This window comes from Nicotiana tabacum, chromosome 11, assembly GCF_000715075.1.
Source record: "Nicotiana tabacum cultivar K326 chromosome 11, ASM71507v2, whole genome shotgun sequence".
In the NCBI taxonomy this organism is placed as follows: domain Eukaryota; kingdom Viridiplantae; phylum Streptophyta; class Magnoliopsida; order Solanales; family Solanaceae; genus Nicotiana; species Nicotiana tabacum.
Window position 1 is genome coordinate 63,255,833 of NC_134090.1, and position 14,311 is coordinate 63,270,143.

At 37.2% G+C, this 14,311-nt stretch overlaps 1 protein-coding gene across 2 annotated transcripts in view; it reads right to left on the reverse strand.

Moving 5' to 3' along the window:
• Positions 1–4,211: 4,211 nt before the first annotated feature.
• The window catches only part of LOC107798395 (protein ILITYHIA), a 41,857-nt gene continuing 31,757 nt past the window's right edge, over positions 4,212–14,311 (reverse strand). For both annotated transcript variants that reach the window (XM_016621373.2, XM_016621372.2), the window contains exons 42-59: positions 13,826–13,932; positions 13,684–13,735; positions 13,483–13,589; positions 13,339–13,398; positions 13,138–13,252; positions 12,946–13,056; positions 12,720–12,857; positions 12,528–12,650; positions 12,334–12,405; positions 11,483–11,595; positions 11,159–11,317; positions 10,884–10,980; positions 10,611–10,793; positions 8,881–9,075; positions 7,973–8,152; positions 7,741–7,873; positions 7,188–7,266; positions 4,212–4,585 (exon numbers count right to left, since the gene is read on the reverse strand). In XM_016621373.2, the coding sequence (XP_016476859.1) occupies positions 4,543–4,585; positions 7,188–7,266; positions 7,741–7,873; positions 7,973–8,152; positions 8,881–9,075; positions 10,611–10,793; positions 10,884–10,980; positions 11,159–11,317; positions 11,483–11,595; positions 12,334–12,405; positions 12,528–12,650; positions 12,720–12,857; positions 12,946–13,056; positions 13,138–13,252; positions 13,339–13,398; positions 13,483–13,589; positions 13,684–13,735; positions 13,826–13,932 (2,067 nt within the window). In that variant the 3' untranslated portion in view covers positions 4,212–4,542. The remainder of the gene's footprint in view (positions 4,586–7,187; positions 7,267–7,740; positions 7,874–7,972; positions 8,153–8,880; positions 9,076–10,610; positions 10,794–10,883; positions 10,981–11,158; positions 11,318–11,482; positions 11,596–12,333; positions 12,406–12,527; positions 12,651–12,719; positions 12,858–12,945; positions 13,057–13,137; positions 13,253–13,338; positions 13,399–13,482; positions 13,590–13,683; positions 13,736–13,825; positions 13,933–14,311) is intronic.

The following is a 14,311-nucleotide window of genomic DNA, read 5'->3' on the forward strand; positions in this document are numbered from 1 at the left end:
ACCAAGCTATGGCACATGCGCTTGGGACATGCTGGAGGAAAATCCTTGAAAACTCTATCAGATCAAGGATTGTTAAAAGGAGTAAAGGCTTGCAACTTGGAGTTTTGTGAGCATTGTGTTAAAGGGAAACAGACAAGGGTTAAATTTGGTACAGCGATCCATAATACTAAAGGCATTTTGGATTATGTACACTCTGATGTTTGGGGTCCTTCCAAAACACCTTCATTGGGTGGGAAGCACTATTTTGTAACCTTTGTTGATGATTTTTCCCGAAGAGTATGGGTGTATACAATGAAGAGCAAAAGTGAAGTGTTGGGAATTTTTCTCAAATGGAAGATGATGGTGGAGAATCAGACAGGCAGGAGAATCAAGTGTATTCGCACAGACAATGGAGGTGAATACAAAAATGATCATTTCAATAAGGTCTGTGAAAATGATGGCATCATCCGACACTTCACTGTTAGACATACACCACAACAGAATGGAGTGGCAGAACGTATGAACCGGACCTTGCTGGAGAAGGTACGGTGTATGTTGTCCAATGCTGGCTTGGGCAAAGAATTTTGGGCTGAGGCAATTACATATGCATGCCACCTCATTAATCGTCTACCATCTACTGCTATTGATGGCAAAACACCATTTGAAAAATGGTACGGAAAACCTGCTGTAGATTATAACTCTTTGCACGTGTTTGGCTCAACTACATATTATCATGTGACGGAGTCAAAATTGGATCCAAGGGCAAAGAAGGCTATTTTTATGGGAATTACTTCTGGAGTCAAAGGATATCGCTTATGGTGTCCTATGACAAAGAAAGTAATGTTCAGCAGAGATGTTACCTTTGATGAATTTGCTATGGTAAATAAGGTAACAAAAGATACCAAACAAAATGAAGGTGCTTCTAAGCAGGTGGAGTTTGAGGGAAAATTTATTTTTCCTACACAAGAAGCAGAGGAGGAAACAAATGAAGATTACCCTCTGGAAGGAGAGCCAGTAGAGGAGATTCCAACTCAGGAATCTCAACAATAACTTGAATCAATAGCAACCAGCAGGCCAAAAAGAACAATAACGAAACCTGTTCGTCTCATAGAGACGGTTGCTTGTGCAACCTCAATTGTAGCTGATGATGTTCCTACTACTTACAAAGACGCTGTCCAAAGTTCAGAAGAAGATAAGTGGAGGATTTCCATGAATGATGAAATACAGTCCCTTCATCAGAATCATACATGGAGATTGGCCAATCTCCCGAAGGGAAAGAAAGCAATTGGGTGCAAATGGGTATTTGCAAAGAAAGAAGGATTTCCTAACCAATTAGATGTTCGCTACAAAGCAAGATTGGTGGCCAAAGGATATGCTCAAAAGGAGGGAATTGATTACAATGAAGTGTTTTCTCCAGTTGTAAAACATTCCTCCATTAGAATTATGTTGGCTTTGGTAGCACAATTGGATTTGGAACTAGTTCAAATGGATGTAAAAACTGCGTTTTTACATGGAAACTTGGAGGAGGAAATCTACATGACTCAGCCAGAAGGATTCAAAGTTGCTGGAAAAGAAAATATGGTGTGCAAACTTGAAAAATCGTTGTACGGATTGAAACAATCTTCTAGACAATGGTACAAGCGATTTGACGAGTTTATGTTGCGGCAAGGGTACAAGAGAAGCAAATACGATCATTGTGTGTATTTGCACAAGCTTAAAGATGGTTCCTTTGTATATCTTCTCCTATATGTTGATGATATGTTGATAGCTTCCAAGAATTTGGAAGAAATTGATAAGTTGAAGATTCAACTGAAGAAGGAGTTCGAGATGAAGGATTTGGGTGAGGCAAAGAAAATTCTTGGCATGGAGATAATTAGAGATAGACGTTCAAAGAAACTCTGTTTATCTCAAAAGGAATATTTGAAGAGAGTACTTCAACGTTTTGGCATAGATGACAAGACTAAGCCAGTTAGTACTCCACTTGCTTCCCATTTTAAGCTAAGTACTACTATGTCGCCAATGGATGAAGCTGAACGAGAGTATATGTCAAAGGTACCATACACAAATGTTGTTGGTAGCTTGATGTATGCAATGGTTTGCACAAGGCCTGACATTTCACAAGCTGTTGGAGTTATTAGCAGATATATGCACAATCCAGGGAAGGAGCATTGGCAAGCTGTGAAGTGGATTCTACGGTATATTCATAATACTGTAGATGTCGGGTTAGTTTTTGAGCAGGAAGACAATCAGTCTGTAGTTGGATATTGTGACTCAGATTTTGCGGGTGATATGGACAAACGAAGATCAACTACTGGTTATGTGTTTACTTTTGCAAAGGCACCAGTTAGTTGGAAGTCTACTTTGCAGTCAACAGTTGCTTTGTCTACAACAGAGGCAGAGTATATGGCTATTACAGATGCTGTGAAAGAGGCAATTTGGCTTCAAGGATTGCTAAAGGAGCTTGGTGTTGAACAAAAAGGTATCACAATTTTTTGTGATAGTCAAAGTGCTATTCAATTAGCGAAGAACCAAGTTTATCATGCAAGGACGAAGCACATTGATGTTCGGTATCATTTCGTACGAGAAGTCATAGAAAAAGGTGGAGTCACGGTGAAGAAAATTCATACTACAGAGAATCCTGCTGATATGCTGACAAAGGTGGTGACTGCGGTCAAGTTTCAACATTGTTTGGATTTGATCAACATTGTTGAACACTGAAGATTGAAGATGAAGACACAACCAAAATTTGTTATTGAGAGAGAATTGAAAATGTGGAATTTTGCCAAGGTGGAGATTTGTTGAAGTTTGGCAAAATGCCAAAGTCCCACATTGGTTGGGAGTTAAGTTTGGAGGGGATTTTTCCCCTATAAAAGAAGGCCTAATGTTTAGGATTGAGATACACCTCTCATTTGCCTTCTCATCTGTTTAAGGCATTTGTATCTTCTCTCTTTAGTATTATTTCACTTGTATTTTTGGAGTGAAATAAAATATTGGTTGTGTCCGAGGAGTAGGCAAAATTAGCTGAACCTCGTAAATTCTGGTGTTCCCTTTATTGTTGCTTTATTGTCTTATTTATTATTTGGTGGCTGTCATAATTTTTGGTATAGTAGTTGTGACTTATTCACACTATATACATTTGGCTTCCGCAACAGTTCTTAGTCATTAGGAACAACTACTCTTGAACACTGCTTTATCTAAGACTAAGAGCAAGGGTAATACAAACAAAAAAATGAACATGTTTCGCTCATTACGATTAACGATATACTTCCGTGACCTTTATTTTCAAATTGAAAGCACGACAGCAAGTAGAAAATGCTGCTGGACAGCATCATTAGCTTGAACCACCCCCAGTTGAGTAAAACGGGAAACAGAACCAATGACACTGTTATTCCCATTATTTCAATATTTAATTGGGTTTGAATTTTGAAAAAACATGACTTTCGAAATTTATAGTTTTAAATCTCTTTGTGAGACTACAAAAACATTTCATCAAAGTTAAAATGGGAAGTTTAAGTTAAGATGTTTACAAATTTAGAATAAGGTCATTCCTTTTCAAGTGGATTAAAAAAAATAAGTTCACCAAATTGAAACCGATTAACTGATTATAAATAAATTAAAAAAGGGAAGCTGGAATACGTTAAACTGGACAAATTACTAATATACATAAGTTAAACCGCAACATCTATAGTTATGATTCTTGATATAATGTTGACGGAAATGAGCTCATAGTGGTTTGGCACCTCTCACTGCGAAAAATGCAAAAGCTGCGTACCTAAAAAACCAACTTGGCAACGAAAACAGAAAACCATTTAACAAAGATTATGTACACCAGCACATAGATGTAATTTCATATATTTAAAACTTTCAAGCGAATGTAAAGTGCTAACTCACGGATGAAAGATAAATGCTGAGGAATGAATTCATTTGAGGAAGTCTATCTCCTACCATTCTTGAACGAAAGTCTTATATTTCTTCATACGTGAATAACAAGCAGAAAACAGTATTTTCTGAAAGTGACATCTGCACTGTAATGACATGTCCTCTCCAGAAATTAGAGGTAACAATAAAGTTTATACCAGAATTGAATCTCAATGAAAGGAACCCTGTCCACCTTCCTTAATATACTTCCCCTATTAGTCTTGCTTCTCTAGTCTATAGTCTATACTAGTCATCAAAGTGGATAAATTCGTAGCACAAAAGTTGCGCCACTGAAAGGAAAAATGGATAGCATCTCGGTGGAAATGAAGACGGTGATTTACTATATCTGTAGAAAATTTACAAAATTTATACATGAATGCGAGCTCCCTTCCTTCTTCAAGGGCAATTCAATTTCAATAATACACAACTACAAAAGGTAACAGGAAAAGCAACAATCCACTCGGTGTCAAAATTTGGCAAATATGAAACTCATCCTTATTTGCTTACGCATCTCTATATGTATGTGATGGTTACTGTAAATATCAAATCTCAAGCAAAATTTCCGCTTCTAACTTCTTTGCCTCATTGACCCCTTAAGGTTAAAGTAATTTGAAGGCAAAAAAGTGCTGTACAGTCATAAGCTTGTCAGCCACTTGAGGTGTCATTGTCGCTATCTCCACTGTCATCGCTGCATCAACAGGAAAACAGCCAGAATATCACGAGCCAGTTAATGGCGCAGCTAACCAACTACAAGAAGTAAAATAAATGCCAAAAGGTGCGCACAGAATAAATAAGCTGAGACAAGAACGACAAAATGCCCCCGGGTTTGGTTCTGCGGAAAGAGCCAAAAAAACGTTATGTGTGGGCCTAGTACATCACGAGTTCAAATCTTGTTTTGGACTAAAAGCCTAGTATTTAAGTGGGAAAGGGTACAGGAGCAGGGCATTACCAGCGAGTTTTGAACGATTCGCAGTTGGATGATTTCTTGAATATAAAAAAAAAAAAAAAATTCTCACTCTGGATTAGAAGCAAAGGAAAATCTATAGATTGGTCTGTGAGGGTTGAGATAGGAACCTTATACCGCCCCAAATAGTTAACACTAATTGCAATCCAGAGGAGAGCGGACATCAAATCCAGGAGAGATCCACAGGAAAATACATTATCTTAAACCAAGGAAAGTCTAATCAGTGTCTCTTGTACCACAAGATGCGAGCTATGTCAAATATTATTTCCTTACAGTCCAGGAAACACTAAATGAAACATAAGTAAATAATATACCGATGGAGTGATTGTGAGAGCTTCTGAGAAATCATTTTAGATGTTTAAATGTAACCTAGAAGAACTTGCAAAAACAGGGTATCCTAGAAGCATAAATAAAATTCTAAGAACATTGACAGGCAAGCAATTCTTGCATAGGACTTCAGCAGAAAGATTTTCCAAAATCTAAAACTATACCAAATGCTCTCAGGTTGTCCTGATGAGCTAAAAATCTTTGATAAATTCTTGGCCAAATACATAAGCAGGCACCTAAACTTGGCACCGCTTTTCACTTAGAGTTGGGCTTGTTCCTATTAGACACTTCGAGTATATTCAATATGTGTCTATTGAACACCTAATTGACCATCACATGGAAAAACAAAGTGAGTGTAATCCACTCGCGGATGACATGGCAAATCAATGAATGAAATGAAGACGTGTTATTTTGACCCTAAATCACTATTAAAATTTTGTTTTGAGGAAAAAAATATTTTCACTAAAAATCCCCCTCCCGCCTCCCATCTCCCCCTCGGGGAACAAAACCCAGTTGCATCCCAATTCTTCTTCCTTCACCATTGTTGTCAGACCACCAAAACCCCCATAGAGAATCACCAACACCACCATTATTTCACATACCCACCAGAAACAAAAATCTTCAATCAGTTATAACCTTAGCACTTCCTTCATCTCTCATATTGATTTCAATAGACAAATTTAAAAACCCGCTATAAAACGTTTTTACAACCAGAGAAGAACCATAGCAACAGTGAGCGAGAGCAAAAAAAAAGTCCGACCAACAGCAACCGCCGGAAAACCTCGATCTTAGCTGAAAGTTTATTCTCCGACGATCTTGTACTACAACCTCCGACAATCTCTCTCCTTCCATTCTTATTTCCTCATTTCAGAAACATCTTAAAAATTACACGCTCCTTCAAAAATCAAATCAGATAACCACCGAGTTTGATGGGAAAATCTTGCCGGCGATTCAATTCTGGCAATGACAATGAGAGCTTTGACAGCGCTATGACCAAGAAAATTTGAGAGCAAGCTAAGGAAATTTTCAAAAAGTGATTCTTTGCAATTGTTCCCCTGGATATTCTGTAAAGAATGGAATTGGAGATTTTAAGGAGTGGCCGTGGTGGATTTTTGATGAATTGGAGTTAAAACTAAAATTTTATTTGGCTCTTCACGCGCTCAAGAGAAGTATTGTTCACACAATATGACATGTTAGCTGTATTTGTTAAATAGACACACTTCAAAAGTAATACGAGTGTCTAATAGGAACAGGCCTAACTTTAGGTATCTAAGCGAAAAACGGTGCCAAGTTTAGGTGCCTGCTTATGTATTTCGCCTAAATTATTTAAAGCGTTTTATTTACAGCTTACCATTTTTTCTCTCCTAGACATCATCAGAATAGAAGAAAAAGAGCCCTCACGAGGAGAGGGGATTAAAAGAACAAAAAATCATTCAGCTTCCTCAATGTTTTTATTGTCAGACTAACGAGCTGTTTCAATAACATAAAATGAACAGACTAACTCACCTTTTGCATGCAAATAAAAACATGTTAGTATATGCATTGGAAATTTCTCACAAAAAGAAAAAGGGTTTCAAACTTACTGTTGTTATTTGTTAGTCAAATACGAGCTTGATTTAATCTTTATCATATAAAGATTCTCTAGATTCAATCTTCGAAGATGCAGAATAATATTTAAGAAACATTACTTTAGATGACCAGAGTGACATTCTTGGAGGATTATTTAAACAAATCCTCTTTTCTGAACTGTGGAATTTGAAAAGACAAAGAGAGGCCAGCATAGCACAACACTTTATAAAATGGATAAATAATGGTTAATAGCTGCATTATTGAGATTTATGCAGAATAAATCACAATGAATCTCAATAATACAGAGATGTTGTACTTACAATGGTAAGACATTAAACCATAATGCAACAGAAAAATTCAGAATAGCATATCCAAAGCAACAATCTGCAAACAGTAGGCTACAGATCTGGAGTAATTAAAAACACTTCACCTGTGTTCAGGGAGCTTTGCTATTCGTCTAGCATCCAAGCCTGTCATAAACTTCTGCGCAGCTTGAACATTTTCTGTACCTGCAAACACCAAGAAAGGAATGTTGAGACGCTTACCATGCCAAGCTCCAGAGAACTATCAAATTGAAAAGGATTAGCAAGCACTTGAAGCAGCAGCTTTCTAAGCGTTACAACGAAAATGCCAAACACATATGTAAAAGAATTAAAGTTTTGTACATTGTCAGTGTAAAGATTTTTTACACTATCAAGTCACCCAAAGAATATCTACATACTACAGGTAAGCCTCCTTAAAATATAGGATTTGCTACAACACGTAAAGGTGACCTATTAGCGTAAAAATTTTGTACATTGGCGGTATACATTACTTAAAATCTATGTAAAAAGGATTAGCAAGTACCGAAAGCAGCTTAACAAGCATTCCAGCAAAATATATGACCAAGGACAGGATTGAAGAGAGATTCGTATTAGAATCAGAAAAGGACTACAGTCATCTCAATTAGAGCTGCAACAGAACAGAAAATACAGAGGTAATACCCTTTGCCAACTGAAAGGCATGTAGTGCACATCTCTCTGCAGCGAGCCTCACAGGTGTATTTCCATCCTTCAAGCAGTCAGCCAGAACAGGGCCAAATTTTGAAACATGGATGGCAATGGCATCAGGATTAGCCTGTAAGGCGGAAACCTCAATGTTTACTTCAAAAAAAATAAGGTTGAGCCTATTAAGAATATATGAATGAAGTATGTCAGTTATTTCAGAAGCACGAACTTTCGAAACTGCCTTCAATGCAGATAAAGCCTGTCTTCTGACTTCACTTGAATCATCCTGCATGGCCAACACTATGGATCCCAGAGTTTCCACATGTGCAGTAGAATTTGACGGATCACTCAGGATTTGTTGACGTAGAAGCAATCCTAACGCTCTCGTTGATGTTTCACGAACAGGAAACTAACAAATAAAGAAGCAACCACAAAGAAAACCATCAGATTTCCAAATAAATTAACTTTCGCTCTTTCTGAAAAACTAAACCGACCAAGCTTTTCCAGTTTTATTGCTTTCATCTGCAGTTTACACTAGAATTGCTGGTCAGCTTAGAACTTTACATTTCTATCCTTAGAAATCTTAGCACAGTTGAGAGGGGAGAACTGGGAGATTAGGTGATTAGTTTTTTCTTTTTGTTTCTTGCTGTTATAAGTCGGGGTCCTGTCCAACTTATGGTTTTTCTGTTTTGTCTGTACCTACATTTTCCCCTGGTAAATAAAATTTTAATTACCAAAAGAAAATAAGAACATGAAAATCTGAATCCTCTCGTGGATGTTTTCCGTACAGAAAATGGAAGAGTAGAGAAGTATCTCAATGGGAAAGAGATACTTCAGATGAAAAAATAAAAATAAAAAGACCTCTAAAAGTTTCTGTTGGTGTATAACACTGATTTATTGATTTACTTAATAGAAAAAAGCACAGGTTCATAGATTTCCAGTTCAAACACCGTCCCTTCAGAAAAGGCAATATAAACTATGGAGAAAATGCAATGAAAAGTGGAATTCGTTTTGTTTCCACAATTAGATAAAGAATATATATGAAACAACATTTTTAAGTTTCTACAACAATCAGAATGCAGTTTTGTCCAAAACAAATTACATTATAAAGTGAAATAACTTTTATATCAGACATACCTTTTCATCATTTAAGGTGCTTTTGAGGCAGTTCACAATCAATGTGAATGATGAAGAAGCACAAATTATGTCAGGATTGCGCTTAAGCATTGAACAAATGGTAAGTACTGATCCATGCCTTGAGCACCAGTTAGATGATGAAGCTGATTTTGATAGCTCATCAAGTACTTCAACAACTTGTCCGTCTTCTAGGTACTGTAGAATAATAAAATGCAGGATAAATCACAATAAATCTCACAGTTTTAGGTCCATGAGACTGCCTCAAAATCAATCTAATAAGAAAATCAAGCCTTACATAAAAAAATTTGGTTAATGATTTTCGCAATCAGTTTGTCGTATATAAAGCTGTAAATCCAGATTCTCTTTCAAGAAAGCCATGAAACATTATCATCCACAGTATTGGTGCTTTATGTTTTCCCGCAGCAATCCAGAATCACTTTTTGCCTCATTTGTCATTATTTTGTAATTCTGATAAGAGTAAAATAAATTTTACTCCCGCCATTTCAATTTATGTGACATAGTTTGATTCGGCGCGGAGTTTAAGAGAAAAAGGAAGAGTTTTGAAACTTGTCACCTTAAAAGCTCAAGGATAAAAGCTTTTGTGGAGCCTTCAATTTGGGTGGCAATCTAAGTTGCTCGGACTCGGGTGCGGGTATCCGATACGGGGACGGATCCGAGTATCGGATTCGGCAAAATCTAAATTTAAGATTGGGGGTACGGATGCGGGGATTCAGCTAATAAAAAATAGAGCTATAAAAATATTGTAAATTTTGAGAGATATTCTGTGAAAAACTTACATGAATATTGTAGAATTCAATCTTTCATTCTCCAAGATGGACATTATTCTTTCATTCTCCTAAATCTGTTTTATTTTTTATTTTAAGAAATCAAAATCTCAATTTTTCTCCCAAATTTGTCGATGGACTCCGGTCAGTTGACCGTATCCGGGACGTATCCCGCTCCCGAAGAGTCCACGCAACTTAGGTAGCTATAAAAGCTTCTCATTAAGGGCAAAATGGGTAAGAGGGAAAGTTTAAAGTCAAATTATTTCCAAATATAGAAACGTGTCCATCTTTTTGAATCGGACTAATAAGGAAAATATGTCACATAAAGTGAGAAGGAGGGAGTACTAATAAAAGGTCTGAAAAAAAGAAGACAGACAGATCCACTAAAACTTACCTCAGCTAAGGTGATGTTATGAAAGAAACCCATTGATTCAGATCAAGTCCGATATACAAACACAACTTTATCTGGGGGGAAATCTCTCAATATTTTTTCTCATTTTATCCTCAATTTGAACTACTTGCAATCTTTGCTTGACGTGGTCATTTCTAATCTTGTCCAATCTTGTATAACCAATGAAAAAGAATTCAGAGATAAAGAAAATAATAGACTTGAGAGGATGATGCACCCCAACAAATTAGACAAGAGTTCCTCTACTAAAACATCTGAATTAAAGGGTAGAAAAGCAATAGATTGAGCATTATCCCCTAGAGGAACATAAGAATATGCAAGAGGCCAATTCAAAATGAAGCAGCCTGCTTTGGAGCAAAAAAGGAGGCAATCTGCTATGATATACACCCTGTTTATTCTGAACAAAACCCCACATCAAATAAATCACCAAATAACCTTTACCAGCACCTCGGTGATGATTAAAAACATGCTAAATGCAGGACACAAAATCTTGATATAAAGGAAAAGAAATGTTTCCTGGGTAGAACGACCCTAACCTGCGAAATAATTCCAAATATGCTTGCAGCAGAACTTCTTATCTGATCATCATCGTTGTGTATTAAATCCTTCAGGAGGGTGTACACCCGTGTTCTAGAAGCAATGCTGACACTTCCACCAGCATGCTTAATCACACCTTTCAAAGCAGTCAGAGTAGCCTCACGAATTCCAACATCTGATGTCTGTTGAACCATAACTCAATAGAATAACTCTGCTTCTTAAAAAGAGACGAATTGCGACAATAGAGAAGTAGAATAAAGTACAACTATCACCTGCACACCAGATAACAGATCACCAACTAAAGGATCAACCCTGGTGCTGAGAGCACTAAGCTTCCCAAGCGCAAGAGCTGCACTAGATCGTATTGTCCTATAATAGAACTTGTATAAGTTTAAGGAATAAAGATCACAAAGAACTGAAGTTATCGCTTCAAGAAGCAATAGATGTCATAAAGCAGTCAGAGAAAACAGATCAGAAGGGCATCAGTTTCACAACACATCATTTCCCCTTCTAACAGCCAAAAAGGGTATACCACTATAGAACCAACCTCGTGTTATCCTGTAGACACTTGACAAATGTTGTTTGAAGCTGGGGAAGAAAAGGCTTTAGGGCTATTCCTCCCCTTCGTATTATGATGCTCAGAGTTGATAGAATTGCGCTCTTTACTTGCCAAGGAAATCTGTCACCTATAATACGAATCAAGGGCCTGCAATTGAAAGCATAGTACGACAATTTCAGTATACACTGATTGACTTCAGAGAAAATGAAAATACAAAATCTAGAAAGTAAAAAACATAATCCTCTTGATATCTGCCTATATGAATCTTCTTCATGCTGGTAAAAACGTTGTATTAATATACATGCTACATACCCTGTGATAGGAATCACAAACTCCTTTAGTGTTTTCTCACTTGTCACTTCGATTAACTCCCCAAGACCCAAAGCTGCTTGCTCCCTTAATTCTGCCGATCCACTAATGAGACCCTGCCGGTCAAAAGGAAAATCACACTGGGTAACAGAAAATTCAAGGAGCAGTGCAATAAATAAAATACCACATAGGACTGTTAGGAGGTTAATACAATCTGTAATTACCAGTATTAAGCAATAGAGCAGAATTAAGATGATGCCTCGCATCGATTAAGAAATAAGTTTGGTGCCTAGGCTAAGGTTTTGATGCCTCGGGCCAGTCGGCTAGGATAATTTTACAATTTTACCATTAAGATGAAACGTAGCAATAAAAAACAATGAGGAAAGCTAGGGAGCGTTGTTTTGGTGAAGAAGGAACTAAGAAAAAGAGTATTGAAGGAACAGAAGCTTAGGTTACTCTCCAATTCAGTCTTTCTCTCTGTTTCTTTCTTTGGTATCCTCATGTTAACACCTTTTTACAAATTTCCTTTATTTTCACTATGTACTATTTTCTCTTTCCTAGGATTACAATGGATATTTGTATATCAACTCTGAAATGCAGTTTGATAAATCCCCATGTACCTCCTGCCACAGCATACAAAAAAAAATATAAATGTGTGTTAAACTTGAAGACTGATACTCTGATGTACTCTCAGAAGAATTTTCCTCTAAAAATATACAACACCAGCACCCCAGAAACACCCATCAAAAAGAGAAACGATATCTACCGTGAATTTACAAAGAAATAAGCCAGAGTACCTTTAAAAAAATAATAACAACAACAACAACAACAATAATAATAATAAGCTGGAATACCTGGAGAAAAATAGGAAGCAATGGCTGAAGAGCTTTCGGAAGGCAAAATCCAGGTATAAGAACTGGTCCTCCCTACATGTTCATTAAGAAGAACGTTAAAATCTCAACATAGACTCATGAAACAACAGAAAACATTGTGACACCCATGCTTTTAAAACATAAAATTACAGCTGTCTGAAATAGAAAATGGCAACCTTTTTCTTCCTACGTTCCTTATCTCTTGATGTAGATACAGCATCACGAACCAACTTGATGTATGTTGGAAGAACTTCTTTAGGAACTGAACTCACAACACTAGACAGAGCTTGCCATGCAACCTGTCAATAAGTCGTCAGATAACCCACACGAATTAACATACAAAAGAAATGCAGTGATCCTGACATTACCACCACTGTATCAGAATCCGGATCACTAAGCAAAATTATCAGGGTGGATATCATGTTTGGAGCTTCATCACCAATATATATGTCGCAATTTTTGAACAGATATCCAATAAGATACGCTGAACTTCTTCTAATCGAAGCCTGGAATTACAAGCATACAGTAGCATGAGAGAAAAGAATAGCAATAAACGAGTTTTCAAAATAACAAGAAAACAAAGAAAGATCATGCCTGACTATCCCCAACTCCTTTCAGTAGTTCTGACAACAAAGAGTCCATGCCTTCTTCGTCAATAACTGACACAACAGTTTCTGCTGCCTTCTTCGCTAAATTTTGAACTTCCTGTATTTTATTCCATAGAAAAATTAAAAAATGAATGTGAAAACCACATAAACATATGCACATGTCTGTGAGGAGGCATACCGTGTCAGTATAACCCATTGCATTCAGTAAAGCAGGAAGGATAGTACTAAGGTGGGAATCAAGACCAGGTCCTGCAACTTCCGCTAAAGCTCCCAAAGCATGCGCATTGAAGGCACTGTAGGTGCACGCAGATATTTGGTGAGTACTGCAGAACCACAAGGTACAGAAAAGACATTGGGAGCAGAAAGCATATATACGTACGAAAGTGGAAGATGAACGAGCTTTGGGAGGATGTGTGGCAGCACCGCTGTGGTCCTGACACTGAAATACGTGGCAACAAAATTTAGGACATAAGGATAAGATAATGCATAGAAACATGACTTATCTAGACAAATAATAGACTACCTCAGAATTTGTTTTAAGCCATCCAAAGCAGTATCTGAGGTCTCCTCATCCTCCAGAGCATGAAGAAGTGTTGGAACAATCTCATCGATTGCTTGCATTCCAGCATTCTACGTTACGAACCACCAAGTGCAAGTTTAATGATGAGAAGTTTCTCGATAAACATGAAATTTCTCAAATATTGGCAAGATCTGTAGGATTTACCTTGTAAAGAGTACTAAATGCCAGGCCTGCTGATTCACGAACCTCGAGCATGCTGTTGAATAAGGAACACCAAAGAATTACCTCAGAATGGAAATGCAAAAAACTGTCATTTTCATAGTAATATAAGCAAAAGATATCACACCTATCACAAAGTGCTGTCCGAATTGTGGGGATAAGCTCATCCATAAAACTCAACAATTGACTCCTGCCAGCACTGGCCATTACTTCACTTAGACCAATGCAGACACCCTGAAATAGAAAAAGTATAGAAGATCGAGAAATTATAAGTGGAAACAAACTACATCTTGTTGGTAAATTTTGATTGCAAGTGCGAAGGAAAACCCATGTCAAATGAAGGAAAAAGGATGAGATTCACAGCTTCTGTACGGAAAGTATAAATAAGACTATTATTCATCTTACCAAAGACAGAAGATATACACTCCAGTCACCATGAAGTCACAACTATATTGTGCCACTAAAGAAATAGGGGAATAAGTCAAGCAACATATTTGGGAAAATTAAGAGTCTGAACTGCCTCTTCTGAAAACATGAAGTTTCTTTTTATAGATGAGACACATTTATTTACTTTAGCTCTGCACAATGCCCCCTCACATGCAGGCCAAATTCT